The sequence below is a fragment of the Aythya ferina genome (genome assembly GCF_964211825.1).
Source record: "Aythya ferina genome assembly, chromosome: 2".
NCBI lineage: Eukaryota > Metazoa > Chordata > Aves > Anseriformes > Anatidae > Aythya > Aythya ferina.
In genome coordinates, this window is record NC_140297.1 from 132,676,934 (window position 1) to 132,703,738 (window position 26,805).

The following is a 26,805-nucleotide window of genomic DNA, read 5'->3' on the forward strand; positions in this document are numbered from 1 at the left end:
CTTAAGACTGAGTCTATATTTATATAAAGATATTCTGAGAAAATAATTCCAATTATATGAGTTTGCTAGTTCATTGTTATACTGGAATAGAAAACCTCTTTCACAGAAGATGTTCTGAAAGCAAATCCATTAATGTTTATGAGGTGATGCAACTTTGCAAATGTGGAATATTTTTTGAAAAAATTTTAAACAGCTTCACTTAACCTTATGTCAAATTTATCATATTCAGCTTGGAAAATGGAGAGAGGATAATATAGATATATATAATATATGTGTATAGAGAGACCCTTCCTAAAATACTTTTTTTTTTTTTTTTCCTAGCTTTTATACAAAACATTACATTGCCCCTACTTTTTCATTTTGGCCTAAGAGGGAAAAAATATTTTTGTTTTAAATTGACCTGAACTATCAGGTCGGCAATGGCAAAGTTGAGAGCCTCTGGGTAAGGATCAAGGGACGAACGAATAAAGGGGATGTTGTTGTGGGAGTCTATTACAGACCGCCTGGCCAGGACTAAGAGAGGCCTCGAGATTAACTCCCCTTGTCCTTATGGGGGACTTCAACTTGCCAGACGTTAACTGGGAGTGCCACACGGCTGACACGAGCAAGTCCAGGAGGTTCATGAAGCACCTAGATGATAACTTCTTGGTGCAGTTGCTAACGGAGCCAACTAGGAAAGGTGCCCTCCTAGACCTGTTGCTAGAAAACAGAGAGGGTCTGGTGGGAGATGTGGTGATTGGTTGCCGCCTCTGTCATAGTGACCATGAAGTGGTTGAGTTCAAAATTTATGGTGACAGAAGGAAAAGTGCCACCAAAACCTCATCCCTAGATATGGGGAAAGCGGACTTCAGGCTGCTCAGGGAACTAGTCAGCAAGGTCCCCTGGGAAACTGCTCTTGAAGGCCTCGATGTCCACCAGTGCTGGTCATTCTTTAAGTGATGCCTCCTAGAAGCACAAGATCAGGCAATTCCTAAATATCGCAAGTCAGGCAGGCGGGGCAGGAGGCCGGCGTGGCTGACCAGGAACGTTCTAATGGAGATTAGGCGGAAACAGAGAGTGTTTCGCTACTAGAAGGAGGGCCAGGTGTCATGGAAAGAATACAGGGATGCTGTTCGTGTTTGTAGGGAGAAAGTTCATGTGGCCAAAGCACACCTAGAGTTGAAGCTGGCTGTGTCTGTGAGAGAAAATAAAAAGGGTTTTTTTAGATATGTGAATGGAAAAAGGAGAACTAAAGAATACATAGGGCCGCTCCTTGATAGGGAAGGTCTCCTCACAGACAATGACATAGGCAAAGCAGAGACACTTAATGCCTTCTTTGCCTCTGTCTTCAATGCCGATGATGGGCTTCGGGACCAAGGGTGCCCTGAGCTGGAGGACCGGGACGGTGGGAATGTCAAACTCCCAACCGACCCTGAACGTGTGTGGGATTTGCTACTCCACCTGGATCCCTACAAGTCCATGGGTCCGGATGGGATTCATCCCCAGGTGCTGAAAGAGCTGGCGGACGTCATCGCGGAACCTCTCTCAATTATTTTTCAACGATCCTGGGAATTTGGAGAGGTCCTGGTAGACTGGAAGCTGGCAAATGTTGTGCCAATTTTCAAGAAGGGTCAGAAAGAAGACCCTAGCAATTACAGGCCTGTCAGTCTCACGTCAGTGCCTGGTAAAATCATGGAGAAGATGGTTCTCGAACTTATTGAGGTGCACCTGGGGGACAAAGCAGTCACTGGTCCCAGCCAGCATGGGTTTGTGAAGGGTAGGTCCTGCCTAACTAACCTGATTTCCTTTTATGATAAGATCACCTGTATGGTGGACCAAGGGAAACCAGCTGATGTGACTTTTTTGGACTTCAGTAAGGCTTTTGACACGGTTTCCCATAGGATCCTACTGGACAAAATGTCCACCATACAGCTAAATAAAAACATCATACGATGGGTGAGCAATTGGCTAACGGGCAGGGCCCAGAGGGTTATGGTAAATGGGGCTGCGTCAGGCTGGCGGGCGGTCACCAGTGGGGTCCCTCAAGGCTCCATTTTAGGGCTGGTACTTTTCAATATTTTTATAAACGATCTGGATGTAGGAATAGAAGGTATTTTGAGCAAGTTTGCTGATGACACCAAACTTGGAGGAGTTGTGGACTCGAATGAGGGTGGAAAGGCCTTGCAGAGGGATCTGGATAGGTTGGAGAGCTGGGCGATCACCAACCGCATGAAGTTCAATAAGAGCAAGTGCTGGGTCCTGCACCTGGGACGGGGAAACCCTGGCTGCATGTACAGACTGGGCGATGAGACACTGGAGAGCAGCCTAGAAGAGAGGGATCTGGGGGTCGTGGTAGACAGCAAGTTGAATGTGAGCCAGCAGTGTGCCCTGGCAGCCAGGAGGGCCAACCGTGTCCTGGGGTGCATCAAGCACGGCATCGCTAGTAGGTCAAGGGAGGTGATTGTCCCGCTCTACTCTGCGCTGGTGCGGCCTCACCTCGAGTACTGTGTGCAGTTCTGGGCACCACAGTATAAAAAGGACATGAAACTGTTGGAGAGTGTCCAGAGGAGGGCTACGAAGATGGTGAAAGGCCTGGAGGGGAAGACGTACGAAGAACGGCTGAGGTCACTGGGCCTATTCAGCCTGGAGAAGAGGAGGCTGAGGGGAGACCTCATCACAGTCTACAACTTCCTTGTAAGGGGGTGTCGAGAGGCAGGAGACCTTTTTTCCATTAACACCAGTGACAGGACCCACGGGAACGGGGTTAAGCTGAGGCAGGGGAAATTTAGGCTTGACATCAGGAGGGGGTTCTTCACAGAGAGGGTGGTTGCACACTGGAACAGGCTCCCCAGGGAAGTGGTCACTGCACCGAGCCTGTCTGAATTTAAGAAGAGATTGGACTGTGCACTTAGTCACATGGTCTGAACTTTTGGGTAGACCTGTGTGGTGTCAAGAGTTGGACTTGATGATCCTTAAGGGTCCCTTCCAACTCAGGATATTCTATGATTCTATGATTCTATCTATTTTTATGTTTTGTTGTGTTTTTGTTTGTTTGTTTTCCTCACTTTAATCAGCAACAAATTGCAAAGTCTTCAAAGTTTTTTCCTGGAACAGATTTTGATATGAGAATATGGAACAGGTATTCCTTAGCACCTTTTATGTCATTTATTTGATTATATAATTATAGAATAACTAAAACTGTACCTCTGTTTGAAAGTTGTTACTTTTTAACAGTTCTTTAGGTCTCACCAGCTAGAAAAAAGTACATTGTACATGACTTCAATACATATACAATTTAAAGAGTGTTTACTATATGTTTGACTCCATAAAATATATGTTGAGAGAAGGAAAAAGTATATCTGAATTTAAAGGATCATTAACCAAGCTCATATCAGTTGTTTTATAATCCTTACAGCCGAGTTGCTTGAGAAAGAGCTAATATTTTTACATTTGCCATCACTGTGCTTTCTGCAATTCTGCTACATTTCACTCTTCCCAAACCTCCTATATTTCAAGATTCTGCATCAAGGACAATGGAATACTAATTGTTTCTGAATATTTTAAGCTGTCCTTCTGCCAAGTGGTGCCCTTGGTTTAGGAACAGTTTCTAGCATTTTGAAGGTGTTTTTCTTTAGTCCTCAGTCTAAGTGTAGTTGAGGAAAGAAGTTACAGAGACATAGAAACCAGAGAGAGATGTGATACATTTTCATAGAGTTCTAATGGTCAGGGAATAAATTTCCTTATCAGAGGTTCAGGAAATTACATGTTTAAGTTGCTTTTGCATGAAATTTAAAATTAAACTGCGATTTAGCAAGCTAGTATTGAAGAAAAAGTTGTCCTCTCACTCTGTTTGGGAAGGTTTGGCAAGTTTTGCCTCCTGTAGAGAACAGGCCTTGCCTAAAGTTTTTCTATTGTGATTCTCTTTCCAAGACCAGATCTGGAGGTGGGAGATAATTTTACATATCCAACATATGAACAAATTGAAAATGTTACATTAGATATTTTCCCTTTTTTCTAGGTAACTTATTGGGAGCAATTGTTTCAGTAGCCAGATATTAAGCTGTGCAGAAACACTTCTAAATGTGTATGCTTTGCAAAACAATTGTTTTTCTGGACAAGATTATTTCAAATCTGTGAATTAGCGACTAACTAATTCTGTACTGTATTAATCATATCTTTATGTAGATTAATGTTAACTTTCACACTCACATCAAACAGCCTAAATATGTAAGTTCCAAACCTCAGGATTTAATGGTCAGACAGGAGGAAGATAAAAAAAAAAAAAAAGGAGAACAATATTTTTGACTGTTTCAGTCATCTTTACTCTCCTTAGAGAGTAGACTGAAGGATCTACCTTAGGTGTTAGTAACAGTATTTCACAGGTCTCTGATCTACCACTGCAGCAAGGAAAGCAAGAAATGCTGCAGAACTACAACATTTGTTGAAGTTGTGAAGATGCATATACACAAAACTCCTAGTTCATGATGGATTAAAGACCTTAATATCCAAAAGAACATCACCATTTCAAAATGGATAGCTTGTTCAGAGTATTGTCAACATATTGAGAAAAGAGGAAAATGAATCAAATAGTAAGTTGTTATTTTTAGATTACCAATATGTATTAAAAAAAAAAAAAAAAAAAAGCCAGAAATTTTCCACTCTTCCTTAAATATGTTTCTTTACACTTATTTTTTATTATATCCTTTGGAAAGATTGACAGACAGAAGAAGAAATAGATCAATAAAAACTATTGGAAACATCTGAGGAGATTACTTTTGAGAAATACCCATGTTGTGAAATTTCATCCAGATCCTTCTCCAACTGTGACAATCAACAATTTTGTTGTGAAGACACTTTTCATTTTATAAAAGCTGATAGCACTTAACTTCATTTATGGAAAGATTAAAGATAGGCTTGAAAGTCACTTGATTAAAATGAAGGAAGGGACTAGTAATAATTTTGTCAAATACTCTTTCTTCTTAATGGTCCTACCTTTTTCTACAATTAAAAATATAAAAATGTAACAATAAAAAACATTAAATCACGACATTTTTTCCTCTAAGTATATAGATTCCTACATAAATTCAAATTTCTACATAAATTCAATATGTTCTAGCTTAAGAGAGCAGAGATTATTCCAATTTCTCTTCAAAATGTTACTTATACTTCTTGATATTCCCTTCTATTTTCCACTCTACACCTGGTAAAATTTCCCAGTTATCAGGAGTTGAATAGCTTGTAAGAACATCTGTAATAACTACATAATCAATTTCAGAGAAAACATTTAGATGTTCTTCTTGTTTTGTAGGTATGGATAAAAATGATAAAAGATTATTTTAAATTTTAGCAGTTATTAATGAAGATAATGATGTTTCTCAGCTACAGCTCACTCTCAGAATTTAAAATTATTCCAGTGATCATTTTCTTCAAAAGGACTGATTTAACATATGCCAGAATTGACATGCAGTTTTTTCCTTACTTGACAGTTATCATCACTTACACAAATGTACTGCTGGTATGGTACTACTAATAAAACAGCTGTGCACATTTGGAAAAGAATAAGATGTTTTTTAAAGGAATATTTATTTATATATTTATTTTCCCAAATGAGTATTAAAACACATTATTATATTAGGAGAATAACTAGCAATACTAATGGAAATCAAACAGTTGATGTTGAATGCCCTGCAGTTGGAGAACTGAGACTTGCATATTGAAAGACCAGTGATTGTCCCTGCTGAGTATACTTTAGTTTCAAAATGATTAGCTCTGTCAAATAATTAATATTTGTCGATAAGTCCAGTATCACATGTTGTAATTAGGATGACAGAATAACATGGACTGAAAATAATCAATCTGAGCTGCTAAAGCTGATCAGTTAAAGTAAAGAAAATAACAAAAGCAACTTTCTTCCATGGAAGAACTGACTTCCATGCACATTTATATTTAGCTTCGGTTGCTTCTGTGGTCTTTTTGTATTTCAACTCTCATACACAAATTTCATTGTTATGAAAGATTTCAAACACTTATTTGAGTTTCCCAAGCAAATTTCATGGAAGAAACACACTAAAAGTCAACTGGAAGGAAACAATAACATTGGTAATACTAGAACAAATTAAATCTAGATGAACTAGATAAAGTTTATATATATATATATATATTTAATATTGAAAGTCAAATGCTTTCAAAAATCTACTTTTAACTGTTGTCAAATACCAAATCTTAAAGTGAATCTGTTTGTATTCACTTGGGGGGGAAACACAGAAACATCAAAAAATCTCTCCCTTCAGTTTATATTCTTTCCTGCCCTAGATAAGTCAATGAAAGATTCACTGTCATTTAAAGCAGAGTTATGTTAGTAATGAATTCTTCTAATTATCCCATCCTTTAGACTAGAGGTTAGATATTATGACAGGAAGAGCTTTAGAAAAATCTTTAAAGGGTAGAAAATTTGAAGGATAAATTATTCATTTGCAAATTATTTACTTTAACTAGTTTTCACTGCACTCCTACTAGATACTTTACAGCTCTACAATGTGATGTAGGAGATTGAATGTAATCAATAGAAAAAATATATAAGATTCATAGGGATGTCTCTTTACACTCATTTTTTTTCCTATCTCCTGTGATACAAAGGAGATATATTTAAAGTATATAAAGTATATACTTCATATACATACTTTATATATGTATATATATACTTTATACTGTAATAAAGTATATTTTATATAGCATATTTATCTAAAATATTCTGGATTTTAGTGATTTATTTTCCACTGGTGTTTCTAAAAATAATCTTTGAAGGTCTGTATCTTTTGGCTTCAAATTAAATCATAATCCACTCTGAGTTTTGAAAAATATGTGGAAATATTTTCCTTTTTTTTTTTCCCTGTTTCAGTTCATCTAATGTGGGAAGAAAAAGTCAAGTATTGCATGCTTAATTTTACCACAGTCGTATTTTTCTAGTCTTTAAAAATGTTGTACAGCTTAAAGATCCAATGCTGTTCCTTTCAAAGTACGTAGACAGGTAAATATTCAGTTTTATTACGGTTCATGGTTTTTTGTTTTGTTTTGTTTTCCACTGACTTTGGCAGGGCCACTGTGTCACTCAGAATAGCAATAAAGTTAGTTCCTGATAGAATGACAGAGTATGTTCACCTCAGGTACTATGTACTCAGTGCTTACAAGACCGCACTCTTTTAGGTACAACCCAGAAAAAAAATATATATATATTTACACACACACACACAGTATAAATAAATCAGACAGCATCTAGATAGGCCCTCATGAAGAGAAGACAAAAGCACTGGAAAATTTGATTTTAGTGCTGAGGGGAAAAAAAAAAAAAAAAAAAAAAAAAAAAAAGGTTGAGGAGGAGGAAAGGTTGTAGGAAGGACTCAGCCAAATAGAAGAAACAGAATGGAATCAAGTGAAAAATGAGGTTAAAAGGCTCTGGCAGAGTGAAATAGATATGAGACAGATGGTTTAGGAGACAGATGGTGAAAATATTAGAGTTTTTTTTTTCCAGTCAGTACAAGGAAAGAATTATATCTTACACTTGTGTCTTTACAAGGGGGTTAACCAAGAACAAGAAGAAAAAGCCAGCACCAAATTATAGCATTCAAGTGTACATAGATTTGGGTCTCAGAGGCTGTTACATGATGACATGAAACTATTAGGCATTGTCCTGGAAAATCACCATTTGCTTAAATAACGTACTGCTACAAAAGATATGTTGACAAAGGTTTTTGTATGGTTTGCATCAAAAACAAACAAACAAACCTATATTAATATGTATGATTAATGTTCAGATAATGCTTTTAGCAAAATATCTTCATCATATTGTTATTTCATTGAGCTAGCTTAATTGATTCTCTAAAATAGCCTTAAGTAAATAAAATACTTATTTAAGCAAAGACTATTATCACTGTGTTTGGGCATCAAATATCTACTACATTAAAAAGATAAATTCACCAAGAATTACTAGTATCCTAGACTAAATAAAAACTTCACTTGTATCTACCTGCTCCAGTGAAGAACTTACTGCTGATAATACAAAGATCGAGAAATATTGGAGAAAAATTCCTCATCCAATTGTTGTTTGTTTTTCCACAAAATGAAATGGTGAAGAGGAAAAGAAGACATTTTATGTATATATATAATGCACTTGAAAGACAAAAATGAAAATATAGTATGATTTTTGGAGTTCTCAGTGATATACAGTATTTGAACACATTACTTTTAATACATTGTTTAACTTGCCGAGCATTTATTTCATTTTATTTATTTATTTATTTATTGTATGGGGCATAGTGAAGGCTTTCTGATCTCTCAGTAACAATGACAATGTTACAATGCTAAGTTTCATTTATTTCCAATCTCAACACAGAACTGAAAAAAAAAAATAAATAGATATTAAAATTGCTTATGCATTAAAAGATAAGTGCCTATTAAGTTTTTAGCATGAGAATTCCCATAGACTTAACTAGTAAGTAAATGTCAAATGTTTTTTGAAGATAGTCTAGGAAATGGGATGTAGAAAGTAAAACATGTAAGTTCACATGTTACAATGATTGTTAAGAGGGCCCAACAACACCCTCAGGAGACAGGATACACATTCTAATTTTCAGCAGCAGAGAACTGAATTAGGTTTCCCATTATCCTAGAAAATGTCCTAAACATTGAACTATAAGCTTAAAAAAAAAAAAAAAAAAAAAAAAATCAGGATGAGATGACAAAGGAGAAAAACATCATAACATCATGCCTATATTCTTCTTCTATGTGATGAAAACTTTCATAATCATGTGGGTAAAATTCAATTGCCACACTATAGACACAATTTATTGTATTGTTTGTCAAGGAAATAAATTTCAAGATAGCTTGTTGCATACTACCAGTGGTGAGAGAATCACTTGTTTCAGGAATACCTTTGTAATCCTAAACTTTGGTATATGCACATGAGATTTAGTGTGAAAAGATAGAGTAGACTTTCTAAATAGACTAGAAAGACATTCAGGTGTTTTGTAGTGAATGGCAGCCTATTATTTTGGGTTACTGGCTCAGGGTGTACTGCATAAGCTAAAAGATTAAAACAAGGCTCTGCACTGATGTGTTTTACCGCACACTGCTTGCAGATTTTGTGGATTTACTTGAGTTTTAAAGATGCAGTTCATGCAAGACCAGGAAAAAAAAAAAAAAAAAAAAAAAGAAAAAAAAAGAAAACACCTCTAGACAAACTTAATAAAAGGAGTAAAAGAATAAGATAAAATAAAAGCACAATACATCAGTGACTGCATCATTTTGGGAAAGTTACTGGCAGAGCTAGGGTCAGATATCAGGATTACTTGGTTGTCAGTACTAGCTTTTCTTCCTGTGAGTCAGATGCACAATATGGTCCTCAGGTGTAAATATCCAAGACAGACATCTGAAAGGGACAATGTGAAGTAAATGAAATCAAAAATGATGGTTCTAATTTGCCTTTGGATTTACGTGTAAATAAATAATTTACAAAATCCAAGTATTCTTACATATTTCAGATAGGATCCACCCAAGGCTACTGAGAGAACTGGCAAAGGAACTGGTCAAGCCACTTACCATTATTTATCAACAGTCCTGGCTATCGGGGGAGGTCCCAGTTGGCTGGCAGCTAGCAAACATGACACCCATCTACAAGAAGGGCCGGAGGGCAGACCCGGGGAACTATAGGCCTGTCAGTTTGACCTCAGTGCCAGGGAAACTCATGGAGCAGATTATCTTGATTGTCATCACGTGGCACTTACAAGGCAACCAGGTGATCAGGCCCAGTCAGCATGGGTTTATGAAAGGCAGGTCCTGCTTGACAAACCTGATCTCCTTCTATGACAAAGTGATGCACTTTGTAGATGAGGGAAAGGCTGTGGATGTGGTCCACCTTGACTTCAGCAAGGCTTTTGACACCATTTCCCACAGCATTCTCCTCAAGAAACTGGCTGCTCATGGCATGGACTGGCGTATGCTTCGTTGGGTTAGAAACTGGCTGGATAGCCGGGCCCAAAGTGTTGTGGTGAATGGAGTCAAATACAGTTGGAGGCCAGTCACTAGTGGCGTTCCCCAGGGCTCGGTGCTGGGGCCGGTCCTCTTTAATATCTTCATCGATGATCTGGACGAGGGCATTGAGTGCACCCTCAGTAAGTTCGCAGATGACACCAAGTTAGGTGCATGTGTCGATCTGCTCAAGGGTAGGAAGGCTCTGCAGGAGGATCAGGATAGGCTGAACCGATGGATTGAGGTCAACTCTATGAAGTTCAACAAAGCCAAGTGCTGGATCCTGCACCTGGGGCGCAATAACCCCAAGCAAAGCTACAGGCTGGGAGATGGGTGATTGGAAAGCTTCCAGGCGGAGAAGGACCTGGGAGTATTGGTTGATAGTGGGCTGAATATGAGCCAGCAGTGTGCTCAGGTGGCCAAGAAGGACAACAGCATCCTGGCTTGTATAAGAAGCAGTGTGGCCAGAAGGTCTAGGGATGTGATTGTCCCCTCGTACTCGGCTCTGGTGAGGCCGCACCTTGAGTACTGTGTTCAGTTTTGGGCCCCTCAATACAAGAAGGAGATCAAGGTGCTCAAGCGAGTCCAGAGAAGGGCAACGAAGCTGGTGAGGGGTCTGGAGAACAAGTCTTATGAGGAGCAGCTGAGGGAGCTGGGTTTGTTCAGCTTGGAGAAAAGGAGGCACAGGGGTGACCTTATCGCTCTTTATAAGTACATTAAAGGAGGCTGTAGCGAGGTGGGGGTTGGTCTATTCTCTCATGTGCCTGGTGACGGGATGAGGGGGAATGGGCTAAAGTTGCGCCAGGGGTGTTTTAGGTTGGATATTAGGAAGAACTTCTTTACTGAGAGGGTTGTGAGGCATTGGAATGGGCTGCCCAGGATAGTAGTGGAGTCACTATCCCTGGAGGTCTTTAAATATGTTTAGATGTTGAACTTAGCGATATGGTTTAGTGGAGGACTTGTTAGTGTTAGGTCAGAGGTTGGACTCGATGATCTTGAGGTCTCTTCCAACCTAGAAATTCTGTGATTCTGTTATTCTGTGATCTCTCCATTATGAAAGACCAAATATCAATTTTGATCAACTAGTATGGAGACAAATTGTTGTTAAAATAACCATACACATAAAAGACAGGAAAGGTTTTTTTAAATATAGGTAGAAATATTATGGACAGGGAAAGCAAAAATATCACTAATCCTCAAACAAAGTCCTGGCTGTGTACTTCCTATTAAACTTCCTAGTGTTGCAGCATTTTTGTGGTGTTTTTCATGCTTTCATTTTATTCATGTAACAACCCACTGAGCTGGAATATCATCAGTATTATTGCCAGTTGCTGAAGAAATAGAAGAAGGTGAAGACATTAAGTGACTTGCATAAGGCCTCTTATCAAGTCTGTACCAGAGCTAGGATTACAATTCTGAAGCTCTTTACTTCTTGTTTGGTGTTTGGCAGCCTGGACCGTGACATTCCCCAAATCCATTTTTAAACTCTTATAAAATAATAGAAGAAACAGAAAGGAGCAAAATAATTCTTGCCTACATAATGCTACCAACAGTTTTCTTGGAAGCTTCAGTGGAATAAAACTGGCCATCTATGAACCTCTCATAACAATTCCACAATTAAAAAAGATGGTATGCTACATTAAAAGAGCAAGATATGTTTGCCCAAATAATCTTCTTTCCATGAGAATTATATGAAATATTATCCTAACTATGTAACATGTCCTTAAAAAAAATAATAATAATAATAAAAAAAAATAAACTTAGTAAAAGCAAAGAAGATTTAGAAAGAAAATTTTATTGTAGAGGAAACATCTAACCATACAACAGTTATCCTTATTAGGCTTAATTTTACATAATCGTTTCAAATTCTGAAGTGCCAAAATGTTTTGCTGATTAAAATTTCAGAAGATATTGTACTTTGAAACTGTAAACACCCCTGAGAGCAGAGAGAACTGCTGAAGTCTATTAGGAAATTTAGAATTATAAAAATGATAGTAGGAGACTGTCTTACTTGCCAAGGTTCATTTAGTCCTCACAGTAATATGAAGCTGGAGGAAGCAAAAGCACACAGGAAGCAACACTGCTGAGTGAGACCAAGATATCCTGGTGAACATGAGATTAGCCTGAAATGTCATATGACAGTAAAAATAGCTAAGATTGTTTTTAGGCAATTCACTGTATCATGAAGCTGCCAAGTGAAGAAAAAGACAGCAGTCCTCCTGTACCTTTTACTGTCACTATACCTACAACTGAATTCTGAAGTCAGATTCAGGCCACAGAAACTGTAGAAAAACAGAAATACATTAAAAGTTATTAAGAAGTCAGCAGAAATGACTGATGAGGGAAGATTAAAATAACTAGCTGTATAAATGATAAATGATGACTCAGAGGAGATGAGGAGATGAGATAGCTGGCTACAAATAGACCTGGACAAAAGGAAAAGTCACCAACTTCTGTTCTTCTGTTTGCCTTTTTCTTAAAAAAAAAAAAAAAAAAAAAAAAAAAAAAAAAAAAAAAAAAAAAGAGCCTGACTGACAGCACATACAAGCTGTCAGTTCCATGATGAAATGTTTCCTTCTGCCTTCTGCCCAGGGAGGTGGTGGAGTCCCTAGAGGTCTTTAAAAGACATTTAGATTTTGAACTTAGCGATATGGTTTAGTGGAGGACTTGTTAGGTCAGAGGTTGGACTCGATGATCTTGAGGTCTCTTCCAACCTGGACAATTCTGTGATTCGGTGTGTGATAACAAGAATTGATGAATTTTATCATTTAAATGGCTCCAGGAGTGTCAACTTGAAGGGAGAATTGTCTCTGCTATAGGCATGATGTGTCAACCCATTCTTAAAAAGAATTGAAAGGAAAACTTTAACCTAACTTTAACGTTAACATAAAATAAATAAATAAATACCTAAATAAAAATTATTTTAAAAGGCAGGATATCTTTGGGAGGAAGACAGAAGCATTTTTTTTTTCTTTAATGAGGACAGGAAAAACCCATAATATTTTTTATGTGGATTTAACTAACCATCTTAAAAATAACTTTTTTCATTATTTGTGTGACCTAGATATAGTAGTTCATTAAAATTGATTTAAAATACAAAGAAGAAAGGACTTTCCATGATAAAACATATTTTATCTGGTAGCTTTCTGTTCTCTCACTTCCTTCCCTCCTTCTCTCCCCATGATATATCCAATATTCTTACTTTCAAGAGGTATGTAAAATTTTATAAGTTTTAAATTTTATTATTATAAGTTTTTAAATTTTATGTTTAAAATTTTATATGTTTGATTAGTTTGATGTTTGATAAGTTTGTTCATCTAAGATAAAACAGTTTTTAATGACAGCTTATTAAGGCAGTTAACATGAATATTGAATTATCTCCATAAAATATTAGTACCAATACAAAATAAATAAGTGCTGTAGGACATTTTAGCCACAGAATAATACATCTAATGTTTAAACATCTTATTTTTTTCTGTAACACTACAAAAGTGTTACTGTTGTCACTGTTGCTAAAAAACAATTTAAAAGGAGAGAAAATATTTTCCTTGAGCTTTTATTCTTGATGAAAATTGTAATAGGTATTAATTTTTAAATCTCAAGGACTCTAAGTCACAAAATAATTCAACTATTAAAGTAAGGATTGAATCTTGATATTTACAAAAGTTCAGCTATTAACTGAGTCTGGATAACAGAAGGGCAGAGTTACATTCCTTGGAATTGCCTGAGAGCTCTGTATGTTTTAGGTCAGAGACGGAGCACTCTTATAGTGCTGCATTTTATTCATATAAGGACTGATATCATAATATTCAATATCTACTAGAATGTCCTTGTTCAGCTCAAACCCAAACATCCTAGCAGTTGATCAGGCTGCATTTTTTACTGTGTACATTTTTTACAATTTTTAATTGTCAAGACAGACATCACTGGCCAACAAGTTGACTTTTCAGGTTGTTATCTTTCTTGGAAGGATGTTTATTTATCAAATGCATCTGCATGTTACTCAGCAAACTTTCTTACTGCAAATGGTGAAAATTAAGGTTTGGCATTTAATGGTGCTTTGAATAAACTACCAATGCTTAGAATTTTTATAGTTAAGAAACATTTTCTACAGAATTAATTTTCACTTCAAGTTTCTATGTTTTATAAGCAAAAATTGGTCATCACAGAAACCTAATACTGAGTGTTGATTATTTCCTGACTCAGCTGTAGACATGATCTCAGGCTAATTTGTGTTTGGGGGAAAATGAAAGTGTTTATTTTTTCCTAACATTTTCTTTGTAAATATGGTAAGTACACAGAAGAGTGGTATTTTAAAATCTCTTTCACAGAATCACAGAATTGAAGGGGTTGGAAAGGACCTCGAAAGATCATCAATTCCAACCTCCTTGCAAAGCAGGTACCTTAGAGCAGGCTGCCCAGGTAGGCATCCAGACAGGCCCTAAATATCTCCAGAGGAGACTCCACAACCTCCCTGGGCAGCCTGTTCCAGTGCTCCATCACCCTCACAATGAAGAAGTTCTTTCAGAGGTTGTTGAGAATTTTCTGTGCTCTATCTTGTGACCATTACTCCTTGTCCAGTCCACACAAACCACTGAAAAGAGGTTAGCCAAATCCCTCTGTCTCCCACACCTTAGGTAGTTAAACACATCGATGAGATCCCCTCTCAGTCTTCTTTTCTCCAGGTTGAATCGACCCACGTCTCTCAGCCTTTCCTCACAAGGAAGATGCTCCAGGCCCCATATCATCTTTGTGGCCCTCCACTGGCCTCTTTCCAGGAGATCCCTGTCTTTTTTATACCGGGGAGCCCAGAACTGGACACAGTACTCCAGGTGAGGCCTGACTAGGGCAGAGTAGAGGAGGAGGATCACCTCCCTTGACCTGCTGGCCACGCTCCTTTTAATGCACACCAGGATCCCATTAGACCTCTTGGCCAAAAGGGCACACTGCTGGCTCATGGTCAACCTGTCGTCCACCAGGACCTCCAGGTCCTTCTCCTCAGAGCTCCTCTCCAGCAAGTTGTCCCCCAGCCTGTACTGATACATGTGGTTGTTCCTTCCCAGGTGCAGGACTCTAAACTTGCTCTTATTAAATCTAATTTGGTTTCTTCATACCCATCTCTCTAGCCAGTCCATGTCTCTCTGAATGGCAGCACAGCCTTCTGGCATATCAGTCACTCCTCCCAGCTTTGTGTCATTGGTTTACTTGCTGAGGGCAGACATCAAGGCCATTGATGAAGAAGTTGAATAAGACTGGACCTGGCACCGACCCCTGGGGAACACCAGTAGTCACAGGTCTCCAGCCAGACTCTGTGCCACCGATCACCACCCTCTAGTACTAGGCCAGTCTACTAGTACTCAACCCACCTTACTGTCCACTCCTCTATCCCACACTTGCTCAACTTTGCCATCAGGATGTCATGAGAGACAGTATCGAAAGCCTTGCTAAAGTCAAGGTAGTTGACATCCACTGCTCTCCCCTCATCTACCCAGCTGGTGATGCCATCATAGAAGGCAACAAGGTTGGTCGAGCATGACTTCCCCTTGGTGAATCCATGCTGACTACTCCTCATAACCTTCTTCTCTTCCAATTGCTTGGAGATGGCATCCAGAACAAGCCGTTCCAACACCTTTCCAGGGACAGAGGTGAGACTGACTGGCCTATAGTTTCCTGGATCCTCCTTGAAGACCGGAGTGACATTGGCTATCCTCCAATCTTCAAGCACCTCTCCTGTTCTCCAGGACCTTTCAAAGATAATAGAGAGCGGTTCAGCAATCACCTCTGCCAACTCCCTTGGCACACTGTGTGCAAAGTAATATAGTTCTAATCTATTTTCAGAAAACATTTCAGTTTTCGTGAAAGATTTTCCTTTTTTTTTGCTTCAGTTTTTCCTTAGTAAATCCTAATTATTCCTAGAGTCACTGTAAGCAAAAATTTTAGTTCATTCAAATTATATAGACTTTGCTATTTGTTTAAAAGAAGCAAATGTTTTGTTTACAAATGAAATAAAATAACTTCAGGATAAATTCACATTAATAAGAAGTTCCTGAAAATATTTCTAACCTTGCTGAAGGCAAATTTTTAGAAAGTGAAACTAAGTATGGACCTTACTAAAAAAAATCTTCAATTTAAATTTTTCCTACCCTCTTGTAATGAGATTTAAGTGAGCTTCTAACTCCAACAGAATTGTTAGAATCTGGCCTTACTAGTCTATTTAGCATGCAAAAATGTATAAGGATAATTTTTTTGTATTTCTTGGAAAATAACAACTGAGCTGATGAGTTCCAGTCTTTTAAGATGATGAACGACCGTTTATATAACATGGAAGATGCCGAAGTGAATAGTTCTCATAATCCTTTTTAACAGATCAGGTCCTCAGGTGTCTGTCTCTCCCAAATTATTTTGCATATTAACCAAAATGCTGTTTCTTTAAAGATAGGCTTTGCATTGTCCTGTCATTGGTAAACTGCATAAGCAGCACTGTGAGCCAAAGGACCAATAATAATCTGGCTATAATGGTCCCTTCTCACCCCTACTCCCCAGGGAAATTCCTGGGAATTATTGGGATGTAGAATTGAACAACTCCTGTTTGCCTCAGTTCTTATACTGTTCCCTGCATCAGAACACAACACAACTGTAAAAGGTACCATTGTCTTCATTATTCTGGTGGGCCCGCAGGGCAACATCTCCTATTAAATGGGAGATGTGAGTTCAGATGTTCATTTTATGGACTGAAGCTGAGTTTCAGAGCCACAAAGGAATGCTTTGTCATTCTGATGTTTAACCAAACTTCATAGGAAATGTGAAGGAAGCAAGGATTTTAAACCTGCCCTCCTCTTTAGCAGCTCATATTGACTGACAGACATATCCCATGTGTGTTTTCGGTAATATGAAACTCATTTTAGTCATTTACATTTACATTCCTGTTTAACATCTAGAAAATTTAAAGTTTAAAACAGGTTTGGGGACTTTACTCTTTGAATCTGAGATTTAAATAGTAACGAAAATGGTGCAGTTTATAACTTTGATGTTCAATTGTACAAAGACTTACATTAGTTAGTTCTAGGTAGAATAATTAAATTAGCTGTATCATGAAACAGTACAATGAAGTGTATTAATAAGTATCTTCTCTCTGTAAGGTATTCCTTAAAAGATATGTTTTGCATTATAGCAATTATATATTATATATTTTATAAAATTTATATATAATATAATATAAATATGATAATATATATTATAAAAATTATAAAATATATAATTATAAAATTATATATTTTGCATTTATTACCAGAAAGGTAATATCACTGCAATGATAAGAAATTAACAAGATACCTTATTAAAGGCTGCAATGAAATGAGATGTTTTCAGATATGTTTCTCTCACAATTTCATTTATTTCTGTGGTTGTATGAGTTACAATATTTGTGCTTTTACTGATAGCACAGAAGTGATAAGCATAATTCAGTATTCACAGATGTATATAGTAACTGAAGTGTGAAACTTATTGTTCTTTCTGATTGTAATGAAGTTCCCGTGTATCTTTGATTTTTATGAAATATTCACAATAGTATTGTATGCAGACCACCAAGGCAATCGGATCTCAATTATTCATATGTTAATATTATTCTCATCTTTTGAATATCTGCAGCATATTGTCCTGGCTGTTCATTTGAATATGAGAACCCACCAGACAACTATTTTTTCTTTGTGTTACAAAAATGTTGTACATTTGCATTGCAAAGGAAAACTACAAGAGGGAAACATTCAATGTCCTATTCAAACTCTATTTAAATTAGTACACAGTAATCTGGGCAGAAATAAAATGAGTATTTTCAGGTCATAAAAAGGAATAGTTCACTAAATCCCATTTTAAATAGCTAAACAATAGAGGAAATACAGAGTGTAGTACTTTGGTGTTTGGAAAACAGTTGTGATAGTAATAATTAAATAGAGGTTTTGTTTATAATTTTCATGCAAATTTTGTCTGGCAGAAGATTTTCTTTAGATTTTTTTCCCTTGTCATTTTTATTATTGTGTCTGTTATACCCAGGAATCCCAGCTGAGATCATGACATTGTGTGACAGAGCTTAGCCAAAAAAAAAAAAAAAAAAAAAAAAAAAAAAAAAAAAAAAAGGCAAGTCTAAACTAAAGTCTAAAAAGTGAAATAAAAAAGTAACTTAGTGAGAGTCATACAGAAAATTAGTGGAAGAGATGAGTCTACAAGACAAGTCTACCGTTATCTAGACCAGAGACCAACACTGACCCAGTGAAATGATAAGCAAGCACAGAGAACATTAACAAGATGCTAGGACCAGATTTTCACAAATATGAACTATCACTACTCATGTGAATTTTTCCCAACATAGGTACACCAAAATGATGTGTCTTTTGACAGCATCACAGAATACCAGCATTTTTCTGTTCACCAGCTATTTGAGTGCTGAAATTTTTATTTTTATGCCTAGCTACTCTGCCATGTAACCTCTTCAGATTAGTGCTCTTCAAGCAAACACTATGTGAAGTGCACCTTGACTCCTGTGTAAGTATAGTTGTATCTTAGATGGGTTTAAACTTGCAAGTTCTCAGATAATATCAGCTGCCTACTTTCTGTCAACATGGAGCTCAATGTGCAACACATTTTTGTTTCTTAAGTGGATTGTCTCCAAACTGTACTAAGTACAGTTATGAATGTACAGTTACAAGTGTACTTAGTACTGTATGGTACTAAGTGTTCCAAATATTCAGGTTAGCTATATACAGGCATGACTTCAACATGCATGATCCGCACAGGAACCTAGAAATACAGATATTAACTGTGTCATATAATAAAGTTCAAAGGATTTTGATCAGGTCAGTTTTCCTGGTTTTCCATGTTGCAACCTCTAAATGCATACAGTATCTTGTGTTTATAGAATGTATTTCAATTTGATAAACTTACAAGAAAAATTATTTGCTTCTACAGTGTTTTCTTTAAATGTTGTAATATAGAGTAAACTGTTATTCTAAGTGTTTAAGGAAGTAAAAACAAGTTGACTGATAGCCTCCACTCTATGTATGTGTGCTTGAAAATAAGCAGAACATTTTCTAGGACTCTGGAGGATTGCCCACATCTCCGTTGTGTGTTTTATCCTAAGGGTGGGGTTTGGATTATGTGTGATGGAGACAGCCAAAGTACTGATGGCTACTGTTCACTAGGAACAGTGTAGAGTTCAGTAACAATGGTTTCTTTTTTTATTCAGTATAGCTTAATATATGGTAGCTATTGATTTCAAATATGAAACTTCTGCTATTAATGTCAAGCTTTAGGTGTCCAGAATATAGAACATTATTCCTTTTCATCTTGAGAAAAGTGTGAGCAGTATTTAACTGGATTCTCTTCTTGCCTGAGCTGCTACTGTGATATGATCAAAAGAAAGAACAGGTTAAAAAATAGTAACATAAATCTTAACTGTAAGAGATGACCTATATTTGACTGCTGTTTAAATGACCTCCTTCGTACAAAATAAGTTTTCATTTTAAAAAGATATACATATGTATTTGTCCGTTATCAAATACAACTAAAGAAAACCCAGCAGCTACATGTGATAATTTATTTCTTTTCAACTCCATCTAAATAAAGTGATGTAAATAGAATGACCTGCTGGCAGGTGGAATTTGCATAAATAGTAACAAAATCAAGTGCACTTTAAAAGGGTGAAACGAGATGAACACAAAAAGTATTTTACTTATTTTGGCAAATCCTTCCCAAGAATAATGTGTCCATTCCTATTTAAGGTATTTTTAAGGGTCTTGTGATCTCAGAGGAAAAACTAAATAAATGCAAGGAAAACTGCATTTATACAATAAGGAAGTTTGTTTTCATACTTTTTAATTTTAGGAGTGTAATCCATTTTTGTTTCCCCTGCCTTTTCTATTTTCTTTCTTTTTTTTTTTTTCTTTTTACTTCTTTTTTTTTTTTCTATTCATTTTTTTACACAGAATTGATAAGGAAAAATGTTCTGATAGAAACATATTGATTGAGTAAAGAACTATATGTTACTGGTCCTGCAATCCTTGTGGGGGTCAATGATATTTAACTGGTGATAAATGTGCTCTGTCTGACACCAAACAAAAGCAAAGTTGTCTTTCATTTTTAGAATTTGCTCTCCACAGGGCCTTGAATGTTCATTTCTTTGACATAAAATAATGATTCATTCTCTTGCTTTGCAGTTTCTATGTAGCTAGGTACTTAAAAAGTCAATACTGAATTTCCAAGCATAAATCCACATATGATTACAGCAGAGCTCCAATAACAGAGTATTGTGTTAAGAGATGTATTGATATATTTTATATCTATAAAGATGAGAGGTTTTAATTTGGCTTATTAACAAAATTTTAAAATATGTTATGTTTGTTTTATTGATAATCATTTTTAGAAAGTTTAACACTTCCAAGTCCAGATTCACCTTATGGGAAAAATTAAAAAGTGAATTATTGGTGGAAAAATCATCAAAGCCAAGGGTAACTGTATGCTATGAAACATAATTCTCTTTGTTCTTTGTTTAAGGGTTAAAGCCAAGTAATCCAACCATGACCGGCAAAACACAGACCAGCAATGTCACCAATAAGAACGACCCAAAGTCCATCAACTCTAGAGTCTTCATTGGTAATCTGAACACAGCCATTGTCAAAAAAGGTGACATCGAAGCGATCTTTGCAAAGTATGGAAAAATAGTTGGCTGCTCAGTGCACAAAGGTTACGCATTTGTACAGTACATGAGCGAGAGGCATGCAAGGGCTGCAGTGGCAGGAGAGAATGCCAGGATCATTGCAGGACAGCCACTAGGTAAGTGCTTGTTCATATCATTCAAATATATTTTTCTCTTCTTTTTCTATATCATCTGTTGTTGGTACGCTGGGGACCAGTAAGTTGGTTTTTCCATTGTTCAAGTGTATTTCCAGGATGTTGGATCTAGCAGAATTTTGGAAATATTACATGTTACTTAGCTATTATGAAATTTTTAGTGCTATAAACTGCCTATTTATTAAGCACATTACTTCTGAGTGCTTATACTTCTCTGTGTAACCCCATTGCAGTGAATATGATTATTCATGTGAAGAAAATATAAGCATTTTCTCTTAAGGTCTATTAGTAAATTTAATGTGTTATAATGAGTCCTGTCTAATAGATGTGGTTATCTTGACTTTAATGAGTCTAAAATAATATCCAGCTCAGTGGAGTGCCAGATTTTAGACAGAAGCAAAAGAATGAGTTTTGTTAGTCCTTGAACTTGTACCAAATCAAACTGCAATGCAGTTATTCATTTAGAAAACTATTCGTTTTTCATTTTGTTTTTTGATTTTTGCTTACAAAAATTTTAGGTTGAAGTTTTGCCCCATATAATGTTGTAGACACTGTTCCTCTGAACTCCAAACTAAAAAAGAATAGTTTATTATTAATAATAATAATAAACTTATTATTATTTATTTATTATTAATTATTAATAATTATTATTAATTATTAATTATTATTATTAATAATAAACTAAAATTAATAATAAAAATTATTAATAATTTTCTAATACTTTGTTATGAATTGTGTAATTTGTTTTTTTTTTAATTTGTTTTTCCTTACTGACAAAATTATCTACAATACAGTACTAAACCCATCTGCTATATGTATAGTAATTATGGACAGTACAGCAAAATATTTAGGAGAGATCTCTTGCTAGACCTCTGAGCTAAATTACTCAGACCAAATCCACTTGTGTGCCTTGGCTATGCCAGGAAGAGGTGAAGTGCATTTAGTGTTTTGGCTGTACCAAGTCATAAAGAATGGACATGGCTTATTCGTTTTCAATTTCTCAGGCTGTGGAAATCTTTTTTTCTGATTATTTGTAGAAATTGAGTATTTGTGTTAGATATGTTGTTGTTTTGTCACAGTTGTTAAACAGTAATTTTAACTTTTATAAACCCTGTATTTTGGGTTCAAAAGAAAAACAGATTAAAGAAATCCAATTATATTTTAGGGGAGACTACTTTACAACTTCTTTTAGGACAAGTTATATATATGAATGAAATAAAAGAATTCAAGTGAGAAAAGCAAGGCTGCAAAGTCAGTCTGTGAGATGGCATTATTAGAAGATGTTTCCTGGAGCAGTGGTCTCTGAGCAATAGGCCATGTAATGCCATCACTGCATTATTTACAGCTCTTTGCACACTGGTCTGACCAGATTTTTTAAACTGTGTTTTCCTAAGGCAACAGATCTGTTATTACTATGACTACTGTTGTTAGTCTCTTTTAGTTTTTCTTGTGGAGTCTGTAATATACCAAGTGCTTTGTGCAAGAAGATGCCCTTGCTGTATTCAAAGTATTTTTGTGCTTTGTACAAAAGATAGGTGGAGCTGTTATAAAACCAATTAAAGGGCTAATAATCACTTGAATTGTTCAAAATATTTAATAACAATGGAAAGTTTATCCACAACTAAGTTTCAGCTGTATAATCTTAAAATGGTAAATGGAGTCAAGTCCAGTTGGAGTCACTAGTGGCGTCCCCCAGGGCTCGGTGCTGGGGCCGGTCCTCTTTAATATCTTCATCGATGATCTGGATGAGGGCATCGAGTGCACCCTCAGTAAGTTCGAAGATGACACCAAGTTAGGTGCGTGTGTCGATCTGCTTGAGGGTAGGAAAGCTCTGCAGGAGGATCTGGATAGGCTGCACCGATGGATTGAGGTCAACTGCATGAAGTTCAACAAAGCCAAGTGCTGGGTACTGCACCTGGGGCGCAATAACCCCAAGCAGAGCTACAGGCTGGGAGAGGAATGGTTGGAGAGCTGCCAGGCAGAGAAGGACCTGGGAGTGATGGTGGATAGTCGGCTGAATATGAGCCAGCAGTGTGCTCAGGTGGCCAAGAAGGACAACGGCATCCTGGCTTGTATCAGAAACAGTGTGACCAGCAGGGCTAGGGAGGTGATCGTCCCCCTGTACTCAGCTCTGGTGAGGCCGCACCTCGAGTACTGTGTTCAGTTTTGGGCCCCTCAATACAAGAAGGACATCGAGGTGCTTGAGCAGGTGCAGAGAAGGGCGACAAAGCTGGTGAGGGGCCTGGAGAACAAGTCCTATAAGGAGCGGCTGAGGGAGCTGGGCTTGTTCAGCCTGGAGAAGAGGAGGCTCGGGGCGACCTTATCGCTCTCTATAGGTACTTCAAGGGAGGCTGTAGCGAGGTGGGGGTTGGTCTGTTCTCCCACGTGCCTGGTGACAGGATGAGGGGGAATGGGCTTAAGTTGAGCCAGGGGAGTTTTAGGTTAGATGTTAGGAAGAACTTCTTTACCGAAAGGGTTGTTAGGCATTGGAACAGGCTGCCCAGGGAAGTGGTGGAGTCACCATCCCTGGAAGTCTTCAAAAGACGTTTAGATGTAGAGCTTAGCGATATGGTTTAGTGGGGACTGCTAGTGTTAGGTCAGAGGTTGGACTCAATGATCTTGAGGTCTCTTCCAACCTAGAAATTCTGTGATTCTGTGATTCTGTGAAAATACTTTGCTTACTTATGTGGAGGAAGATTTTATGTTGATATTCCTGATATATTGCTGATATATCAAGGAATATGAAGAATAAGAAAGGTAAAATTTACTTTTAAGTGTCCCAGACCTCATTTACAGTTTCTGTATGAGAAATATGGTTGTCATTAGTATTTTCCGACAAATAAAATGATTTCGTAGAAGTGGTACTCCTTGTTAGATGAACTGCTTCTATTAATTCTTTTTATTAGCAGTAGACATTAATAGTTGCCTCAAAATAATGAGGACCCAATAGATAAAACTTTCTTGGCATTATGACACAGAAGAATAACTTATGTGTAAATGTGCTTTTGAATGGGAGGAAATAGCAGGCAAGACCATTACAGTGTAACTACTTGATAATTTACAGATGAAAGAAGACAGCTCTATATCCTGAGAGCTGTGTATTCTGGGGGAAATAATAATAATAATAATAATAATAATAATAATAATAATAATAATAATAATAATAATAACAACAACAACAACAACAATAACAATAATATATATATATATCAACAGTTAAAGCGTGGAAAGAGGACAAGAAAAGCTATCTATCAATGTACAAATAAACTTTGATAACACAGCTAGATTTTCTTTTAAAGGGAATTAGAATATATTAATAATGTAATGAGGGCTGGATGGTAGTCAGCTGTTGCAAGATGTTTGAAGAAAGAAATGTTTGAAAAAGATTATCACATATGGTATATATGTCTGATACTACCATAGACACTAGTACTCAGTATTCAAAATAAGGAATAAGACTCACAAAAGGAATAATTTAGACTATATTGTTAATCTACATCAATCCTTTCATAATTTTGGTAAATTGACCGTTAATGTTTGTTCTTGTCTTCTGTGTGGTCCTGCCATTCAAAATTGTGATCGTCATTCACAACAGCTTTAGCAGTATTAAAAATAGTTTGCATGTATAAAAATGAAATTTAAAATTGAACCTTTAAATTCCTATAGCTCTATACAGCATTATACAATTTATTGATGATAATGCTAAAATTCCCATCTAGTTTTAGGTAAGGGAACTGCATGAATGTGCATTAAGTTTCTGCCTAAATATTTTTTCTGGTTGGGTTTCCAAGGCTTCATAAGTACATAGCAAGGCATTTTTTAATGAATTTCTTAGAAGCATAAATCTTAAGCCTTCTTAGTGCTTGCCAGCTTTCTTGCCAGCTTTCATGGGGATCTTTATAAGTGTCCTACTGGTCTCCTTGTACAACTCCCAGGCTCCTGCTGACATGCTTGTTGGCCTGGTGGCCAGTTTTGTACAATGGCAATGCCATGGATATTGTAACTTCAGGGAAGCAGATTTCATGGGCTATGTGGTTCTTTCCCAAATTTCCGATCTATGATGTACATCATGCACTGAAAATCTGTGAAGAGACCTTAAAGGAACATAAAATAAAATTTAAAAAACAAATAAATAAAAGGAAATTTATTGGTCTTATGAAGTTCAGTGCACTTTCTTGAAGTGATATTATACCTTCAAGGGAATAGCACATTTTCCTGACATACAGCAGGACAGGGACAGGTCAGTATTGGTCCCAGGAGTGTGTTTCTCAGTGATTACTTTGTGAACTCCTTCAAGCTGGAGCCAAGAAATTGTTCAACTTGTTTTAGAATAAAAACTGCAAATGATATTCCCAGTTGTGAGAACACATCCACTCTGCTGTATAACCTCAAAAGTTTTTCATCTATTTAAATACATCTACAAGTTAGGAAATATTTGTCCGTATCCACCTCTTTGCCACAATGGGTAGAGAGATAGCAGGAATAATCCTGAGGAAATACCATGTTTCCCCCCTGACCTCTACCAAGGGTAATGTTACATAATTAATTATTTAATTAAAAGACCTTCATGTGGATTCAGACTCTGAGTGTTTGCTGGCGCAGCGCACCGGGCACGAACCTATGGACAGAAATGTCACACATCTGCGGTGAGAAGATGACTAGAGATCTGCTTGCTTCAAAACAAATGGAGCAAGTCCCTTGTGGGAATTGTGGTTTGAGGAGCAATCTGCACTAAGATTGTAAATTTTGGATATATGATAGAGAACACAGTTCTTCCCCTGATGTTTTCTCCTGCCACTAAATTACTTCACATGGGTCACGGCAACATTATTTAATTTTTGTGTGCATTCCTGCACACGTGTATTCTGTAAAAGCCAATTCCCCATACAGTGTATTTAATGTTCCATAACTTTATATTCCTGATTACATTATGCATTAGGAAAAGATTTGTAAGAGCATTCATCTGAAGTGCTGGTATACTTATTGTAGCAGCCTGCACATCACAATGTCTCTGATTTGATTGGTTTATAGTTCATATCCTTACTTTTTGAAATTATATGACCTATCTGTTTCCTCTTTCAAACACATTTTTTCACACTTTAAACCCACAACAAGTGTTTGATTTGGACCAGAATAAGAGCCAAGCCACCTTCATAGGCACCTTGAAAACACAAGTTAAATACTGCTTGACTAATAGTTTTGGTCTCTGCTGTTGCTTTTGTAAGACACCAAAGAGTTGCATACTTGGATGCTGAGAAAAAGGAAAAAGCTTACAGTACCAAGACTGTGAAAGACACTGTAGTTCTTGATTTGATGCCCTTTTTAACTAATAAATTAGTTCCATTGTAGTTTCAATCCTGTTTCATTGCTTTAAGTATTATTCACGTATGTCCGCCTTCAGGTCTAAATTAGATGCAGTCTCTGAGTACCTGTGAGCACATACTGACATATAGCCTAGGGTAAAATGGTGGTTTTAGGTAATTATTTTGGGTGACATACTCTATTGCACATTCTTTTGAGAAGCACCGAAGCCCTGCAGGGGCTTTCTAAATGATGACTACCCAGTAGAAAATATCCAAGAAGGAGAGCAGGTAATAAAGAGGGCCTTTAGAGAGATTCGACATATAGCTTTGTTGTAAATTGAATTGATGTGACAATAGGGCTGTTTTTCCTTTTGTTTTCACTGCTTCTACTCAAAACAGATCTTCTCTATTTTGTATTTGTAATGTCTAGAAATACCAAGGGATTTATCTATATATTTCCAGAACCAGAACTTTCCAGAGTGAATAAATTCTTCATCTCAATCTGAAGTTCCAGACAACATTAATTACATCATGGATATTTGTATGCAAATATATATATTATATATAAAAATAAATATTCATGTTGTTTTAGCAAGCTTGTTTGTTAAAAATGTACTTTGGCTTAAAAATTGATGCAATAATTCAAATTTCCTTAGTG

The 26,805-nt window shown here is 36.7% G+C and overlaps 1 protein-coding gene across 10 annotated transcripts in view; it reads left to right on the forward strand.

Annotated features, from left to right (window-relative positions):
- Window positions 1-26,805, forward strand: part of RALYL (RALY RNA binding protein like) — a 431,518-nt gene that overhangs the window by 183,144 nt on the left and 221,569 nt on the right. For 9 of the 10 annotated variants that reach the window (XM_084509632.1, XM_084509637.1, XM_084509636.1 and 6 more), the window contains one exon: window positions 20,548-20,826. In XM_084509632.1, the coding sequence (XP_084365758.1) occupies window positions 20,571-20,826 (256 nt within the window). In that variant the 5' untranslated portion in view covers window positions 20,548-20,570. Of the gene's footprint in view, window positions 1-18,466; window positions 18,541-20,547; window positions 20,827-26,805 lie in introns of all 10 variants that reach the window. The other variant, XM_084509638.1, reaches the window with a different exon arrangement.